General features: G+C 32.0%; 2 protein-coding genes across 2 annotated transcripts in view; both read left to right on the plus strand.

The window, feature by feature from the left end:
- LOC111704555 (ALK tyrosine kinase receptor) overlaps nucleotides 1-5,981 on the plus strand; it is a 30,812-nt gene extending 24,831 nt beyond the window's left edge. The window contains exons 17-27 of the mRNA XM_023476829.1: nucleotides 625-691; nucleotides 1,239-1,333; nucleotides 1,421-1,512; nucleotides 1,633-1,881; nucleotides 2,607-2,704; nucleotides 2,868-2,949; nucleotides 3,341-3,410; nucleotides 4,698-4,797; nucleotides 5,206-5,287; nucleotides 5,644-5,714; nucleotides 5,858-5,981. Of these exons, the coding sequence (XP_023332597.1) occupies nucleotides 625-691; nucleotides 1,239-1,333; nucleotides 1,421-1,512; nucleotides 1,633-1,881; nucleotides 2,607-2,704; nucleotides 2,868-2,949; nucleotides 3,341-3,410; nucleotides 4,698-4,797; nucleotides 5,206-5,287; nucleotides 5,644-5,714; nucleotides 5,858-5,981 (1,130 nt within the window). The remainder of the gene's footprint in view (nucleotides 1-624; nucleotides 692-1,238; nucleotides 1,334-1,420; nucleotides 1,513-1,632; nucleotides 1,882-2,606; nucleotides 2,705-2,867; nucleotides 2,950-3,340; nucleotides 3,411-4,697; nucleotides 4,798-5,205; nucleotides 5,288-5,643; nucleotides 5,715-5,857) is intronic.
- A 465-nt stretch (nucleotides 5,982-6,446) lies between these two features.
- On the plus strand, nucleotides 6,447-17,937 carry LOC111704556 (ALK tyrosine kinase receptor). Its single transcript, XM_023476830.1, has 13 exons — nucleotides 6,447-6,717; nucleotides 8,555-8,638; nucleotides 8,907-8,979; nucleotides 9,455-9,568; nucleotides 10,726-10,844; nucleotides 11,091-11,187; nucleotides 11,307-11,376; nucleotides 11,739-11,798; nucleotides 12,316-12,368; nucleotides 13,114-13,206; nucleotides 15,300-15,612; nucleotides 16,093-16,264; nucleotides 17,317-17,937. Exons 1-13 carry the CDS (start codon nucleotides 6,633-6,635, stop codon nucleotides 17,814-17,816), a joined length of 1,833 nt encoding a protein of 610 aa, XP_023332598.1. The 5' UTR covers nucleotides 6,447-6,632; the 3' UTR covers nucleotides 17,817-17,937.
- The last annotated feature ends 1,446 nt before the right edge of the window (nucleotides 17,938-19,383 follow it).

Consider the following 19,383-nt stretch of genomic DNA (forward strand, 5'->3'; position numbering starts at 1 on the left):
ACAGACATAATTGATAGAATCATATATTTTAATTGCCTTTCCAGTGTCCAGAGTTAGAGATCAACCATCCCTAGAACTATTTTATTTAGCAGAGGCGGCATAAGCGGGATGGGGATGGAGGACGTTTTAAAAATACCTTTCCTTTTAGGGAGGTTTTTTTCAAATTTAGGGGCGCTTCGGGTAATTTTCTAATTATCCCCCTCCCCCCTGCAAAATTTCAAAAACCATCCCTGTCATACAGGCATATATAGAATAGCTTATTAGATTTTTATGTGCCCGAGCCTTGAATGCCAAGAAATACATCAGATCAAGAACGGATCCAAAAATGATATCTACAGTCAGGGGCGAATTTGACCCTTGACTGTTCCTTATCTGTGCACTGTATGTACTATGTAGGTTTCAAGGGTATATATAAATCTCGGTATTAGTACTTTACAGTCTAGGAAGGTACTGTCAATTGATGTAATACATGTGTTGTGTTTTTTGTTCAATTGAAAATACTATAGGTTTAAAATAGATCAGCATGCGTTCTGCAGTCGGACCCCTCCATTTATGATCCTGTATATGTAACTTTATGATGTAAATGTAAAGAATTGAAAAAATTGATTAACTTTAAATTTTAAGGCTTGTTTATGAAGAATACACCAATTGGAATACAAAAATGGACCGCTCCCCATGGGGGCGTTTTTACGTGAGTATTTTTGTTTTGACAATTTTTTTTTAAAAATTTGATAAGACTAAAAAATAGAGCTATTTTAAAAAATTAAATTTTCTATATAAGAAAAAAACGGCGACAGTAGTTTTGCAAATATGCACCACTATCATCACAACAATGACGAGCTTCATGCTTGTAATGGATATAGTATAATAAAGTACCCCGCCCCCCCCCCCAAAAAAAAAACCAAAAAAACAACACAATTTTCTTGTGTAAGTCGGTTCAGGCTGTGAGGAAGTAGTTAATTTTAGACAAATTGGTTCAATAATGTCTCAATATTCATTAAATCTGGTCAAGGAATAGAAAAGAACTAATTTAAATTAAATTTTCTATATGTGCAAGAATTTATTTTGAAATTCCTGAAAGTAGATTGATTTTCTACCCTGCTGAATTAATTTACTTCTTTTCCAAACCTGAATTTAAATGCTTTCTTAGAGTAATACGTTTTCTTTATCTAAGGTGAGGGGTATCTACATAGTCAAAGAGCAGTTTGAGTCCAAATGAAATAAACATGATGTTTTAGTGTGATAGCTAAAGGTGCTAGTGGAGGACACGGTCGACTCTCTAGACGGTCATCTCACGGGGCGATCCTAACCGCACTTATCAAACTCAATAAAGGTATAAATTCTTTTTGATTTTAATTTCTAATTTCTAAAATTAATTTATCTAACCTAAACACTGATATTACTTGTAAACTTGATTTAGATGATGTTTTATACATTGTGGTGGGACAAGAAGGTCAATCTGCCTGTGTTGTTCAAGGTGTCGAGAGTAAACACGGACTCTGCTCTTTACAGGCACTTAGATTAAAAACAAAACTTTTCTGTACGGATTAAATTAATATGATGATGTTATTTAAATAAACTTAAAGTCATTAGAAATAAGAAATATAAAACATTAATATGCAAATAATTTAGGGATTTGATTTAATAAATAACGCCGAAAGCTGGATTTCCCAAGGCGAAGCCGGAAGTTACAGTTTTAGATCAGAAGGACGTTTTCAAAGGAGCTACGAAGCTGGGGGAAATAGATGGGATGAAGAGGAAGCTGGGGGAAATAGATGGGATGATGAGGAAGACCAATTTCAGGAAATTTTCAGAAAACCTCAAAAAAATAAATCTCAAAAGCCTAAGCTAAGAAGAAAGGAAAAAAAAAGAAGACACAAGGTATTTTGAATCGATTACAATTTCAAGTTGTTCCTTTCTTTTCATCAACCCAGAAATAAGAAAAATTGTAAACCTTTATGGCATTTTTTGTTTACTTCTTTGTCAAAATTAAAATGTACAAAATTGTACTCTTTGAAATGGTTAACTCTAGAATTTTTAAAGTTCAAATATTGAATTAAGATTACATACTTGAAAAAAAGTTGTATTTTTAGAGTTTATTTTTGTTTTTCATGCATGCATTTTATCAAATTATTTTGTTTAACATGAAACAATAACGAGAGCTATTAAGGTTAAACCGTCCATTGCAGCCATATTTTAAATTATAAAAAAAATATTTTGAGACTTTCTGCATGCCTCACAGATTTTTCTACGGAAACCTGATGAAAAAACTTCGAACGGAAAATAATTTTGCTCGCTCTACGGTCAAAATTTGATGGGATAATTCAAGAGCCCGAAGCTAGATTTTTAAATTTAAACCAACAACCTTCTCAATTAAAATTAAATCTTGTGTTTCTACTGTTTCTAGTTTTCTTCTCACAATACATTCAACTCCTTTATGTTTAGAGAACAAGTTACGATAAATGAATTATAGCATTGAAATTATGGATGAAAACTATTACGGGTGGATTCAGGACATTTAACTGATGCTTAGTGAGCTTATGCTTATTGCTTTATTAATAAGGGTAAATAATGTTGATTATGAAATTGTAACAGTCTTTGTTTAGGAAAACTTCCAGTCCGACGAGCCAGATCCAGACATTATCCAGGGCAAGGAGATATTGTCTGTTCCTCCAGATAAATGTATGGGAAAAGACTGTCTCAGGTGGGAAACTGCGGAATTGTTGTAGAATACTGATAAAGAAGATTAAAGAGATGTAAATGAAAACTAAAACTAAAATTAATTTTGATAAAAAGCCCATATAATTGAGTATCATAATAATCCAAATCGAATTATATAAAAGTTTTAAATATACATATTATTTTAGATGGATTGAAGAGATAAACAAATATCACCCCAGTTATCAAAGTGGTGGGGGAGGGGGCGGAGGAGCCACAATAATTTTTAAGGTTAGCTTACCAGGTTTTTATTTATTTTTAAAGTTAGACGAGCAAGTTTTTTCTTATTATAGAGCACATGATTAGTGAACAAATTGTACGAATCGATCTAAAAATTCTTTCTAGACATTTAGTATGTGAATATATGGTATTGCCTGAATTTTGAACAAATTTTGAATAAAACCTCGGGGGCGGGGGGGGGGCGGGGGAGGATTCTTATTAAGGGAAAGAATCTTAGGAATTTGGTATTTACAATGCAATGTCAAGAAATAAAAAAAAATCTGAAAAAGGAGGAGAAATGCCTATTTTATTAGATTTTTTTGGTTGATTTAATGAAAGACATTTATTTTCAATAAATTTTGCAATTCCAAAGTTAAAGTTTACAAGAATTTTTATTTTAAAGCTGGACCATGAGCTTTATCCTCGCCCAATTCTTGTTGCTGGTGGTGGTGGAGGTATGGCAGATATATCAGGTGAATACAAATTTCAAATCGACAACACTATTCAACACTTATTTGGGAGATATGTGGTTTTAGCTAGAATGTGACATTTAAAGAAATTGAGTTTTTGACAAAAACTTAAGTTTTCTTATCCCTAAATCATGTAAAACCTAATTGGGTAAACCTTTAATATTTCAAACTTAGATAATTTGATCTAACAGATTTCAAATGTCAAAAGTCTACGACATAGGGTTGCAAAGATATAGGGATTGTGAAATCATAGTTTGTGGCAAAGACTCAATTCCTTTGAAAGGTTTGACTATTTGTACACTAAATACAATGACACGTTTCTGATTTTTGTATTTTTGTCAGCATTTAAAACAAAAGTTACCACTTTGTTTAAAAACCTTATAATAATAAGATTAGGCTTTTTCAAGGCTCTACGCTCCCCTCTTCTATGTTCGTTCAATGTTGCCTATAAAGCGGCCATTTCTTTTTCGTAATTGTAAAACTCAAAATTCTGCGGACTTTTCTGAAGAAAATTTAGTCGACATTTTTTCTAGGCAATTTGTTTCACATTTGATCGTTGCAAAGATACAGGGATTAGAAAATCAGAGTTTGTTTCAAAAACTCAATTTCTTTATAAATAAACTAGAAATTCAAGGCGCTTCGCGCCCTTCTTTCTAGGCTTTTAGGGCGCATCGCCCCCATCTTCTATTTAAATTGTGAACATGTTCTTTTTCTTTACATTTCAAAACAAAGAGAAAAAGAATTTTGCGGATTTTTAAAAATTTAAATTTTTTACAAAATTAAAAACCTTTAAAACACAAATATTTAAAATTTCAATCATTCATAAACCTTCCCTGGGGTCCCTAGATGTCTCACAAAAAATTTGGGCCCGATCGGTTCAGCCGTTTTGACATTTATTGGATACAAACAAACAAACAGACATACAAGCCAAAGGAATTGAGTTTTTGCCACAAACTCTGATTTTCTAATTTCAATATCATTGCAACCCAATGTCGTAGACCTTTAATATTTCAAACTATGAATTCTGTTAGATCAAATAATGGAAGTTTGAAATATCAAAAGTTAACATCATCAGGTTGCAAAGATATAAGGATTACAAAAAATTTATTTGTGGCAAAGACTCAATTCCTTTATATATAGATGAGGATACTGGTAAAAAATTTTGAAACCACAATGGTGGAAAATATACAATTATAAAATAGGAATAGTCAAAGAAAATGGAAATAAAATGCAAAAATTTTAATATCCTTTAATAGCTTTAATATAATACCAATTTTATATTTGATTTAGGAAGTAATGATGCAGACTCTACTCTTCTGTTTAATGCTGCTGATAACTTAACTGATATTGTTCCAGAGTTTACTGAAAGAGGAATAAATCATACCAATAGGTGATTAGATGTACAAAAAAGAATCTCAATCATTTATTTTTTAATACAATTTAGTTTCTTAAAAATGCACTTAATTAGTTTAAATGGTAAGAGCAAATAAAAAATGTTATCTTTAATAATTCTGTTTTTGTTAAAAATTGTTTTTCCTCAATCCATTTCAGTCACTTTACCCTTATAAATTTGGTTAATTGAAAACTGTGAAAAATGTAAATTGTAAATTGTTGCGTATAATATTTTTGTTCTAGAATACGTTATAAACAAACCCTATTTGAAATGGAAACTGTATATTTGATTGAATTGAGAATAGTTAAACAAAAATTTATTTTTTTAACATTCATCGTATTCATTGATTTCAAATCAGCTATTCAGCTTATGTAAAAATATTCTAGATTTTTCTATTTGTTAAAGTCATGAGGAAAGTCATGGAGGGCATGGAGGAGGCTGGAATGAAACTCTTTCAATAGATCGAATGTCTTATTACTTTCAAAAGGTACTTTTATTAAGTTTTATTAAAATAAAGGTTCTAAAACGCCTTTACTAAATGGGAAAAAAACGATTAACTCAATGCAGTTTGTTTAAAATTTGTTACTGTTGCAGTTTTATACACTTAGAGGTATTGCAGCGACATAGACTTTGAATGTATCTTCCTTGATTGTTCATTTTAGAACTATAAAACCTTGATTTTAGCTTTTATTTTTAGATGATTAATGGAGAACTTGAAACCTTTTAATCAATTCAGCCAAAGTTAATTCAAGGTTCGAAAAATGGCCGGTTCAGTGAATATATAAAACTGCAAAAGTAACATATTTTAAATGTTTTTTGTTTATATAGGATACATTGTTTCAGGGTTTGCACTCTGCCTCAGGGGGGAGTCAAAATGAAGTTTGGATGGGTGGCTTCCCTTGCAACTACAGAAGGTCAAAATAATATTCTTATTCTTCTCTTTCTAGCTAACAAAAAAGTCTGATTTCAATTAAAATAAATGGCAAATATTCATAATGCGTTCATTTTAAATTGCATTTAATTTTTATTCTATTTTCTAACTTTATTTCATTTTAAGGCCATACAATTCTAACGTTGGCGTGGTGAATGATGTGTACACGGCAAGATGGGGTGGTTACGGAGGGGGAGGTGGAGGTTGTAAGGGAGGTGGTGGAGGTGGGGGATTTATTGGTAAGATATAAATATTTTCTATGCAAACTGTTATTCTAATTTTAATATAAATAATGCTGGTATACAATTATACCACATATAAATTGAGTCTTTGCAACAAACTCGAATGTCCTAATCCCTTATATCTTTGCAACCTGGTGTAAACCTATGTTTTTTTTCAAACTTTGATTAATTGATCTTTGGGTTGCAAAAATATGGAGATTAGAAAACCAAATTTTGCCGTAAAGACTCAATTCCTTTTCAATCCAAATGTGCAGTGCAGTGCCCTAACTGAAAAAAAACCTGAAAATCATAGATTTTACGGAACTAGGGGGAGGGCTGAGCTCCCATAGTCCCCCCCCTGTGTGTGCCTCTGTTAGTAATCTTGCATTGACATCGGGGAACTATTGAGTTCCTTTTGTTGCCTGAATTATGAAGAGAAAACAAATAACTTATTAAAAAGGTTTATAGACTATATAATATATTATCCAGGTGGAGCTGGTGGGATCAATGGTTCAGAAAACGGTTACGGTGGAATATCTTTTTATGATCCCGAGTTAGTCATATGGTTAGATGAGAGCCTTGGAAAGCATACTGGACCTGGGGAGGTTTTTATTATTCCTGATATTGGTGATTCTAAAAACCAAACACAGTGTAAGTGTTATGACCTTGACTCCCTGTGTATGCCTTTAAACGAAGGGGTCTCCTCAGTTCTATGCTACTGTAAAAATGGAAACACCGTGGACGTGAACGTTCCTTGTACAAAAGGTAAAACATCAACATTTTCTAAAATATCTTCTAATATTTTTCGTGAATTAAGTAAACTATATAGTTATGTAAAAGTAGTTATTTCTGTTTGTCTGTTTGTAATATATCCGATCATAACTCTTGAACTTCTTGACTAATTTGCCTGAAATGTTGATTGGGTATCTCATTAGAACTGTGGGAATGTTCTTAGTATGGTTTGAAGAATTGTTTATCTCCACACAAAGCTGGGTTCCCAAGCTAGTACATAAATATATTAAGTCATAAGCGGTTGAGATCAAATATTGTGGCCCGTGCCAGATCTCAATATGGATATGAGCTAAACCAAACTCAAAAAATCTTATAAAGACGAAGATTGTGCTTAAAACGTAAATTTTCCAATCTAATCAAACTGAAATAATATTGATTACAAGCATATTTTGTCTTTTTCACTGAAATTAGACCAAATCAAAAATAAGATCTGTTTAAAAACACCCTGTTTATATTGAGATATATATACATACTAGGATTTTAGGGCGCTTCGCGCCCATCTTCTATTTCAATTTTTAATTGTAGCTCTATCTGGCAAGCATCTTATATTTGCACAATATAAAACAAAAACAAAAATAAATCGCGATTTAAATAATATTTTTTCGCTTATTTTTAAAATTAACTAAATTCAAAAACTTTTGGAAACACATTTTTGTAATTTTGAGCATCCATAAACCTTTTCAGACAGACAGACAGACAGACAGACGACAGTCAACCAGACAGAAAAAAAGACAGACAGACAGACGAAAAACAGACGACAGACAGACGACAGAAAGACGACAGACAGACGACAGACAAACGACAGACAGACGACAGACAGACGACAGACAGACGACAGACAGACGACAGACAGACGACAGACAGACGACAGACAGACGACAGACAGACGACAGACAGACGACAGACAGACGACAGACAGACGAAGTATATATATAGATATAAAAAAACACTTTTTAAAATAAACTTCTAAAAGTCTCGGTCCTGAAATTCTTTTAAAAATCACCATCCATGCCGGTTAATTTCTTAGAACGGACTATATTCATCAGTTCTTTTATTTATGTGATCAGCCTACTCCTGTCTAGCTCCGTTGTCACTCGTCACAGCACTCAAAGGAATTAAGTTTGCCACAAACTCAAACTTTCTAATTCTTATATCTTTGCAGACTAATGGTGTGAAACTTTGATATTTCAATCTTAGATCTTTTAATCTATCAGAATTCATAGTTTGATATTTCTAAGGTCTAAAAGATTGGTTAGCAAAGATATAAGGGTTCAGACAATTATTTTGCGACAAAGACTCAATTCCTTTGTTAATGCGGACCAGGAAATGCAAACATTTGGGATGCTTGATACACTATTAAGGGCGCCCAACCTAAACTTTTAAAGAAACAAAACAGATGTGAATGATCAACAGGTGAAGGTCTAGATGTAGGTTTAGTGGAAAACCCCGTCATGGAGAGTGTTGGCAGAACGAGACAGGAATAAACCACAAAGTCAACCAAATTGGAAAATGTTAAAAACAAATCTGTAATTATTTTAGGATAGATAAAGCTTGTGTCTATATATGAGATATTTGACAAAAAGTGTCAACGGGCTCCAGGAATAAGTTAATTGCATCCAAAATATCAGCTGATTGACATTAGCTGGTCCGAAAAATCAACTGAGCATGGATAGTGAGGTTTTTAATAAATAGAACTACGAGGGCTAAGAGGTCATAATATTACCTCGAAAATTTATTTTTCAAAACTTAATGAGCACACCTCGTATCTATTCAAAATTCATACAATTAATCAACTCTTAAACTTTTGTAGAGATTCCAACATTCTTTCTGGTCCTGCTGGTAATTGGTTGCATTGTTCTCGCTGCTGTTTCAGGGTTACTTTGTATGTGCTTATGTAAGTATATTTATAATTTATGCATATATGGTTAAAGTTTATCACATATGCTTGCTTCTTATAATTAGCTTCCTATCAATAATTTTTGATTGAGATGGAAAAATTGTTAAGTTAATCATTTTCAAGGCCTCAATTTTCCTGTTAAAAAATGTTAACGCTTCACTTTATGCATAGTAATTGTATTTTAATCAGAAATCCTTAATAACGACCAAGCATAAATATAGTGTAATATAATATTTAGCATTGTACAATGTACATACGTATTCAGACACTCAGTATCAAAGAAGACGACTGGTCCGGAATAAATTGCGAGGCCCTGACGGTCAACTAAGCATGCTAAGGTCAATTGTAACACTTTTTTGTTTGTTAACAAAAACAATATTTTTTAATATTTGTTACCATCCTAAATGTACACTTTTAATATACTCAATCTCTTTTTCAATTACACACAAAAAAGTTATTTAGTTCATACCACAGACTTTTAATCAGCTTTCACAAGCTGGGCTAAGTAGGCCCATAGTCGTACCGGTACGGCATTCTATATTATTATTGTTTATAATACCCATTCAAGGGTTAATTTTTACAATTTTTAAAGAAATACTCTAACTTTTAACATAGACATAAAATTGATGAATTTAGTCTATTTTTAAAGAATTCCTTAAATATCTACTTATTGGTGGTGTACTAAAGTTGTATACACAATGAAACTCGTTGTAGAAAATATCACATATTCCACCCTTCATTAGATCTCTGTACTCTCTTATCTCTGGTTCTCACATTTTTGGGTAAGATATGTTCTATACCATGTTATTTTAGAAGTTCTAACGGTATTATGATGACAGAATACAACCCTAATTATGAATTTGGAGGTGGCAGTTGCTCTTTGATGGATTTAATGGAAGTAGAGCGGGATAAAATTAGACTTGTCAAGTAAGATATGAATCTTCAGTTAGGTTTCAAAGGAATGTAGTTTGGATTAGAATTTGTTTTACTATTTGTTTCTGTTCAATACAAAACCAGATTGGAATTCGTTTAATTTTCTTTTACCCTTTTGTACAGAAAGAATCATTTAATTTAATTATAAAATTATTCAATCCTTTTATTGACTAGGCATTCATAGGCGGTTAGAGAGGGTTGCAACCATGGAGGCTAAACGGTGAAAGGCTATGGTGGCTCAGCCCNCTGAACCCCCCCCCCCCACAGTGGGGTATGGCGTTTATTCCATAAACCTCTTATTTATTTCAAATAGGGTTTGTCCGCTTAAAAATAATTTTTTGAGTGAAGTCTCTATTGTTGTTTAAATGTTATGTTTTAGTTAAAAATTTCGACCAAAAACCCGCAATTTCACTAAAAACTCTTAAAATGGTATTTTTCAACCTACTCTGATTGAATCAAGGATTTGGCGTGCTGCTGACGCCCCTATTTTTTTTCTATATGGCTGCTAGAATCTATTTATATATTTAGATTATCCCGAAACCGCTGTGCTTTCTTGTACTTTTGTTATAAAATATATGTTCCCTGTAGCAAAGACGACTTTTAAATATATTGCGGCTTTACATGATCCATTCAACAATAAATATATGAACGGGAAAAGTAATTATAAATAAATACAAGCCAAAAGTGATACAATGTTTGTAAATTAAAAGATTATCAGAATATATTCATTTTGTCCATCCTTACTAGTCAGCATGAAATACAAGACAAATGCATTTTAAGAGGACTAGTATTGTTACAAAAACCAGTCACTCCAACCCCCCCCCCCCCGACCCCTTAAAATACCCCTCCATTGAAAAAAATGTAGGCCTCCTATACAAATTCCTGTGTACGCCCCTGGTTGCAACAGTCTGGTAAACCCCCTTGTCTCCTTGCCTGTGCATTAAATTAAATTCAAAATTTCTTCATTAAACCATATTGAACCGTCTGACTAATATGCACTCAATCTACAAATTACATTTTCTTTAAATACATTGAAAAATGGAAAGTCGTGGAGAAAGGGGATTTTCAGACAATAGCTTTAAACATAGACAAACATTAGGGTTTATTATCTTTGACTCGGCTTTTCTTCTTCAGACAGCATTTTATTCCAGAGCTCTGGGTCAGGGGGCCTTTGGTGAAGTTTATCAAGGATACTTTAAAAAATCGTCAACAGACTCTAGTGAGGTTGCTGTTGCTGTCAAAACACTTCCAGAGCTATCAACCAATCAAGGTTATAATTTGATTTGATACATGGATACTATGGAACTAATTTCTGTTTGAGTGTAAGAGGAAAGCGTTTTTGGGTCATTAAAGATATAAACAATATTTATATATATTAAATAGACTAATTTATTATTAAAATATTTCAACAAATAATTTATTGGTTTTTGATATTGAAACTATCAAAGAATTATGCTTTATTAAACTATTTAATACTGTACATATGTAACTAGTATTCTTATTTTTCAAATTTTAGCTGAAATGGATTTTCTGATGGAGGCACTAATAATGAGCAAGTTCAATCACTCAAACATAGTTCAATTTATTGGAGTTTGCTTTGATACTCATCCCAGGTAAACAAAAGAGGAGATATTGAGTTGTTTAAATATAAAGCACGACATACCAGTATTTTTAATCCCTCGTTTTTTGTACTAAACCAGCCAAGAGTAAAATATCGGATTATCTTTTGCAGGTTTATAATCCTGGAGTTGTTGGATGGAGGAGATTTGAAATCCTTTTTACGGGAGTCTAGACCTAAACATGTGAGATTTTTTTCTTACATTTATTGTTATAAGAATATATAATTTTAATCTATTATCAAAAGAAATAATTTTAGTCTGTCATTCTTTTTGAAGACTTAATCATTTTTACTAGCTTAAGTGTTTAATATTTATACTTTAGGAGTATAACAGTGAAAATCAAAATATGTAAAAATAAACTTTTTAATGAGAATTTTTTAGTATTTTTAGTGATTTTAGTATTTTAAAACAGCAAATATAAGGGGAAAATATGTTCGCGCATTCATTAAAAATCGGAAATATAAATATTTAGTTTTAAAAAACGTTTCTAAAGATGTTAAATATGATTTTTTTTAACGGAATATTGATAAACATTTATTTTTTAGGATCGACCGAGCTCACTTACTATGAGAGATCTTTTAAATGCTGCTATAGACGTATCGAAGGTATTTTGAATTGTAATTATATACAAATTTTGTAAACCCCATTTCTTTGCAACCTGATGTGGTGACCTTTCAAATTATGAATTCTGTTAGATCTAATAGTTTAAGCTTAAAATATCAAAGGTTTACACCATTAGGTTGCAAAGATATAGAGATTGGAAAATTTAAATTTTAGGTAAGAACTCAGTTCCTTTATTTAATTATAAGTTGTTGACATTGGAATCTTCGTTAATTTGTCTATTTATATATTAAATAAATAAAAACCCCAAAAATTGTAACCAGCATTTACGCATAATAATCTAAGAATTCCAAAAATATTAAATTTAGATATTTTGTTAGAACTAAATTTCTTTGGTTTGTTTGAAAATACTAGGTTCCTTCAACAATGTAAGAATAACAATTGAAATTTTTATTTAAAACTTTGAAATTTTAATGAACTACCGTTAATAGATATTTCCTTTTCCAATGCTAAATTTTTAATACATGGAATTCTATTTATACCAGTAAAACATTTGTATAGGGCTGCAGCTACTTAGAAGAAAATCATTTTATACACAGAGATATAGCAGCTAGGTATCATATCATCCTTTTTACAAATATTCCAATTTTCATTTTCACATGATATTCTAAAAGATTATCATACTATATTATCTAGAATATCATGTATTTTTGAATTTAATTTCCGATTTTAAGATTTACATTTTTTATGTACATGATTTTTTTTATTAATTTTGAAGCAAATGCATCATGTATCGGTGTATAAATAACAGATAGGACACTAGATATCGTCTTTTCAAGATTTATGTGTGTTTCGTTCACAATAACCCTGAGGCCCAAAGGAGTTACGCGTAGTCGGCGTAAAATAGGCTCTTTATCTGTCTTTTTCTACGCCGACTACGCGTAACGTCTTTGGGCTTCTGCCTCAGGGGAACGAAACACACATAAATATTGAAATGATGACATATACTGTCCTATCTGTTATTTTAATTAATCCATGATTGATGGATTCATCATTGTTGTTAATTCATTTCAGAAAAATTGAAATCTTTATGATTGACCTGAAACTTTTTCTTCCCCCTAATCATTGATATCTTTTCATCTCTTTTATGTTAGAAATATTGCGTATTAATTATGAATAAATGGTTTCCTGGGAAATTATCAAAAAGAGGTTGGAAAGTTGAAGTTCCATATTTAATTTTTTTCCCACAAAAAGCTTCAAAATAATTTTCCCGTGATTTTTTTGATAATACATTTGACTATTAACCACTTTTGTGAAATAGTGAAGTGTTACCATAAAAAACTTTTTTGACCTTTTTAGGAACTGCTTACTTACTTCAAAAGGTCCTGGAAGGGTTGTTAAAATAGCTGATTTCGGAATGGCTCGAGATATATACAGAGCAGATTATTATAGGTATAAATCTTTCCTAGTCCGAAAATTGAATTTATTAAATATAAAAATTGGCAAGCCTTTGAAGTTTCACTACCAACTCCCAATATTTAAATGTATTTTATATGAGTAAATTAGAAAAAAATGCATACAAATACATGACAAGGATGATTTGAAAATACTTCAATAATATCTTGGAACGGTATTAATTTTTAAAATTTGGTGCCGATCGGTTCAGCCGTTTTGAAGTTTATTGGATACAAACAAACAGACAGACAGACAAGCTTAATTTATATATAGATGGATTACCCTTTAATCAAAACTGGATATTGATTATATACAAATCTTCAATTGGTGTGCACTTCTTTTCATATCTGGTTTTGATTTCAGGGTTTGTAAATTGTTGAAGGGAATTGTTGTGTCTCGAAAAAGAGGAAAGTTTTCCCCGGAAAAAGTCTGAAAAGAAGTTCAAAGTGTACATTTTATGTAAATGTTCATTTCTTTCTTTTTATTTAAAGGTGTCAGTGAATTAAAATCATGATTCATTTTAAATTAACATAAAAATCGCTTGCTTAATTAATCAACAGTAAACGACAGACAATGTCCCAATATTGTGATTCAATAGTTTCCCACTAATCTAATCTTCTCACGCAGAAGCATGTTTATACCATCTCAGATATGGGACACATATTTCTGAGTAAACTATATGATTTATACTTAGAAAGGAATTGAGTTTTTGCCACAAACTCTGATTTTATAATCACTATATCTTTGGAACCAAATGTTGCTGACCTTAGATATTTCAAACTATAAATTCTGTTAAATCAAATAATCTGAGTTTGAAATATCAAATGTTTACAACATCGGCTTCTGAAGATATTGAGGTTTAAATATTTGAGTTTGTTCCAAAGACTCAATTCCTTTGTGTCATTGTATTTTGGAACAAGTTTGAGCAACTAAACTTTACGGCGAATGGATAAGGATATGTAAAACTTAGAAGTATTAGAAAAAAATCTCCATTTTTAATGTCTGAAAAATGATAAGTTTAAAATTATAAGAAAAACATAAGGCATGAAAACACCCGTCAGTTTTGTCCTTTGGTGGCCGTGCGGAGAGTAAGCTCTTCAGGGGTCTCCAGTGAAGATATCACTTCGGTGCCGCGCTCCTACTGGTCTGCAGCGCTCTCTCCGCGCTCTCCGTTCGCGTTCGTACCAGGCGCGTTTCTAAAGTTCAAGCAGTTTTAAAGGGACTGATCCTGACAATTTGGATGGATCGTCCAAATTGCTGTACTCGAAGGAGTTAGGATGGTTTAGCCAGCCTCAGAAACTGTATGTGGGGGATTAGAGAAGGAGGGGTTTGCGCGGATAAGAAAGAGGATTAGGTTTTAAGTTAGGAACTAAATACTTCAGAGGTTTGCAAAAAGGCAAATTAAAATATGTAGGTCAACCAGAACCGTGCAATCGTATGAGTGCAGAAAACCCGTCTTAGAGTAATACTGGATCGATAGATAATTTGTCTAATCTTGATACACATACAGTTCATAGGAAAAGCTCTGTACGACCATCTTTAGGCCAAAAATGTCTGCAAAACAAATAACTGCAGAGATCCCGTGCACTACTCGAAAAATGTTTTTCTTCATGAACATAATCATAGAATTTCATAATTAGTTCACAGTTTTTCAAGCCAGGACGGAAAGATTAAGGAGATTGTGTATTCCTTATATATTATGGGTGATCGATTTAAGCCTTTTTTTGTAAATCAACTAATCCGCCTTCTAGAGGTTAATAGTAAACACATTGAAAAGGTTTTATGTCAAAAAACAACTATTATTATTAGTATTTTTTTAATCTCAATTTAGCATTAAATTTCCAAGAAAATGAAGTGTGACTTGAAATTTAAAAAATTTTTGTTTAAAACTTTTCAGTAATTTTTAGTCTAATTGTTATACATATGTGCTCCAGAAGTTCATTGCTTGAATTGATGAACGATACCGAAAATCTGCGGAACAAAATATAAAATATAAACCAATAATGACAAAAAATTATTAGTTTAAGAACATTTTAAATAAAATAGTATAGTATAACAGAGGTTAAACTTAAAGAAAATGTTTTATTTAGGAAAGGAGGAAAGGCTATGCTTCCTGTAAAGTGGATGCCCCCTGAAGCCTTTCTTGATGGAATCTTTACATCCAAGACTGATATTTGGTCATTTGGTATCCTGTTGTGGGAGGTCATGTCATTGGGGTATATGCCATACCCTGGCAGGGGGAACCAGGAGGTCATGCAATTAGTCACCAACGGAGGTCGGTTGGAGCCTCCAAACTATTGTCCTGGTCCTCTTTACGGCCTCATGTGCCAGTGTTGGCATCCCATACCTGAAGAAAGACCGACCTTTAAAACCATAATGGAACGATTAGGCTACTGTGTTCAGGTATTTTAATTTAAAACATCAAAATATATCATGCAATAACACTGCTTGTCAAAACTGGGACTGGGCACGTTCAGAACGGTCTGCTATACTAAAAGTTACCGTTCTTAAAGAAACTCAATTTTTTGAACAGCGTTAACGAAATATATTTCATAAATCGTTAGCGTTGCCAGCTGTTAACGAGCCGTTAACGATTATTTTATGTAAAAATAGCTAAGGACAACATTAAAAAACATTGAAACATGTAAAAAACTTTAAAATACATAAATTTATTTTGAATTTTCTATGAGTTTCATGCAATTTTAAGTTGAAAAATTACCACAAGTTGCCGTTATTTTGAAACACGTTGCCTTGTCATAGTCAAAACATTTGCTAACCAAAATTAAATAAATTTTACTTGTATAGTATATTTTGTATCTGATTGTCTGATGAAATGTTAAATCTGTGGTATCTATTCTTAATTTAATATTTAATAATTTTCAGGACCCAGAGGTAGTAATGGCCCCTCTTCCTGTGTTTCATAGACCACTTGATAGTATTGCATCCTCCAGACGAGACATAAACGAAGGAAACTCTTCTGGCAACTCAGGATCTGGTGGGAGTGTGAATATTGGACCAACCGCCAGACAAAGTCAGCCAGCAGCAGACTATCTAGGTAAGTCCAAATGAACCATTGTGTCGATAATATGTAGTCCCTTGCATCCCCTAAAAGTCCGATTATTAAAAAGTTTAGTTCAATGAATTCGAATAAGGTTTTGGATGAGAGTTTTATTCACGAAAAATTAAATGGGAATAAAATGATACCTAATCACATTAATAAAAGATCGGTACCATTATTGATTCTACCTAGGATTTTCAAGCGCAAAAACGTTTTATAAAACTTCGGAAAAATGGACAAAAATTTTTTAATAATTGTCTTTAATATGTTTCTACTTAGATTATAAATAAAAAACTAGCCTTTTAGAAAATGCACATCTGGCTATGTTTATACATTCAGTAAGTTTTAGCACAATAATGCGCAACGTTTGTATAAAAAAAACAGAAATACTGGAGAATCATTTTTTGTCCTTCATTACGTTTTTGTTTTGTTTTGGCATGTAATAAGATCAATTTTTAATTTTCACAGATTAGTTATTTTTGAGCAAATTGTGATTGTAAACCCTAATTCTACCCGATGATATTGAAATTGTTTTCATCAGACCCAAGCAATTTTATGCTTCTTAAATTTAGTACAACTTAAAGTATTTAAAAAATACTCAATTGAATTTATAATTTTTGTAATCCGAATAGTTTAGTTTTGCTCCATAGATACTCGAGTGTTTTGCTCCATAGATACTCGAGTGTTTTGCTCATATTATAATAATTTTTTTTCTTCATTTACTATTTGAAAGGATCTTGTTAACAGTTTCCAAAACAATATTTTGATCAAACATTCATTTTTAAGTGATAATTGAATTTCAAAGCAAGCATTGTTAAGGCTATATTCTATAAACCAAGTAATCATCCACTATCGTAGTTTTTTGTTATGCTAGTAATTTGAGAAATAAATTAATAGTGACCAGTTCGCCACCTAATTAATTAAAAAGCTGACTGAAAATCCCCTTCGTAAAGTTTGTTGTCAAAAACCTTGAAAAAAAAACTCTGATATCTAAAATGCAATATCACTGTAACTAATCTCTAAATAATAAACTTCTTTTGATATTTTAGTTCCCAACAGCTCTTCAAAAAATAACAAGGGATCAGTGGAATCTGGAAACTTCAGCATGAAAGAGACCTCCTTTACAATACCTTCTGCATCAAGGGGTCGTGGAAATTATAGTAGCATTCAAACAGATACACATCATCAATCACCAGCACACCTTGTACATACTTCTCCTCGTCCTTCCAGATGGCCCTCCCACGGCTCCGATCTATCTGACCTAGTGAGTGAATCTAAATCTACAGAACCACTACTACCATCCCCGGCTAGTCCTTCCCTTGACTTAGAAGGCATTCCTCCCCCACCTCGTCCATATCCAGGACCACCACCTCCAATTCCCCCTCCTCCTCACCCTTACAAAGACCATGCTCTACCGTTAAATCCTTCGCAGTTACGAATGGTTCCTTCTAGTTATGCCAATATTGGAGTTACTGAACGTGGAGCATCTTTGTGTGAGAATATTCATTCTGGAAAGAAATTGTTCCCAACCGGAGAAATCTCTGTTTAACCTGTAATTCTTTAACGCAGATAGAAGTAATCCTATAAAAAGCATGATGCTTGACAAATTATGCCAAATGCCAAAATTTATTACATTTGAATGAATGGCGTATTTTTATATGAATTCAGGACAACTTTTGTACAAGCTTAATATTTGTCTGATGGGTGAAGAGTAGAAAGATTTATTTTCATTGATATATTTATGTTACCTGGTTGAGTATTTAAGTAATATTAAAAATTTTGTATTTATGAAATTATGACCAAATCACTGAATCTAATGAAGAAAAAACTAAAGAAATAATGGGTTGACCCAAAAATTGTAATAATTGATGGTAAATTAATCTGAATTCATAATAGAATATGGCGAATGCAGATAAATCGCCAGATATAAGTGTGGACAATTTTTAAAAGTTTAACGGGTATTATCGTGTATATATAAATATGGGTGAGGTGAGAGGGGGTGGGGGGGGGGGTGATACACCCCGATGCAATCTTTTTCTATACAGTTTTTCATTCATTGAAATGGTTGTTTTTACTTAAGATTTCAAAACAAAAGGGTAGGTTCCCTAAATTTTACTTTTTATATTTGAAACTCTTATGAATAGTTAGCTGTATATTTGTAATTTATATATTGATTGCAAACCAAGCTTTTGTTTGCACTATGTTACCTATAAGGATATTTAACTTCAAAAAGGTTTCTTGACCAAAAAATTTAAATTAATTACTGAGGGGATTTTTATTGTGTAAACATATATTCTATATTTTGATACAATCTAGAATTATTATTTTTAACATATTTAATATTTTCCAACTTCTCCCCCCCCCCTCTTTTCCGTTGCATGGTTGCCAAAATGTAAATTAAAACACACACTTCTTAGAAATTATTTTTGTGCACAGTATGAGGAAGGGTTGAAGGGCAACAACATCAGTTCTATATCCGAACAACATTCTCCTCAATTGATCATCCATACCACCTCCATAACCTCATCCCTACCTTTTTTCTCTTTTAAATGGCCAGGTCAAATCTAGGAAATTTTAAACAATCAGCCACTTAATGGCATAAATGAAATAATTAATTTTGGTAAATCAAAAAAAAATATTTAAATGGTATTATGCTCGACACGCTTGATTAGTACTCGGCGGTTTTTTTTAGGTAGGACAGGCATTTTTTGGTTTTAAGTAATCTTCATTCCTAGTATGAAATGCCACAAATTATTCCGAGTTCATAAAACTTTATTATTTTTTGTTAATTATCTCGAAAACCATAAAACTTTTCTTATTGGTTTGTTTCATAGAAAAATGAAAGGCAAAATATTTTGCTATTTATTTTGATTGATGGAAGTTAGTCATTACGTAGGCAAAAGAGATTTAATGTTCACCTAAAAAAATATTGACCTGTATTATCCCAAGTTTGAAAGCAAACACATAATTTAACTCATAAAACACTTGTACTTATTATGTATTAGAGGAGAATGTGGTTCGGATGTTGTAATGATATGGTTAGCATTCCATACCTCGTATGAGTATTAATGATCTTCCATAGGCTTAAATGGCCAAATTGGTTGTAAGTTCCATGT

This window comes from Eurytemora carolleeae, unplaced genomic scaffold, assembly GCF_000591075.1.
Source record: "Eurytemora carolleeae unplaced genomic scaffold, Eaff_2.0 scaffold617, whole genome shotgun sequence".
NCBI classification, from domain to species: domain Eukaryota; kingdom Metazoa; phylum Arthropoda; class Copepoda; order Calanoida; family Temoridae; genus Eurytemora; species Eurytemora carolleeae.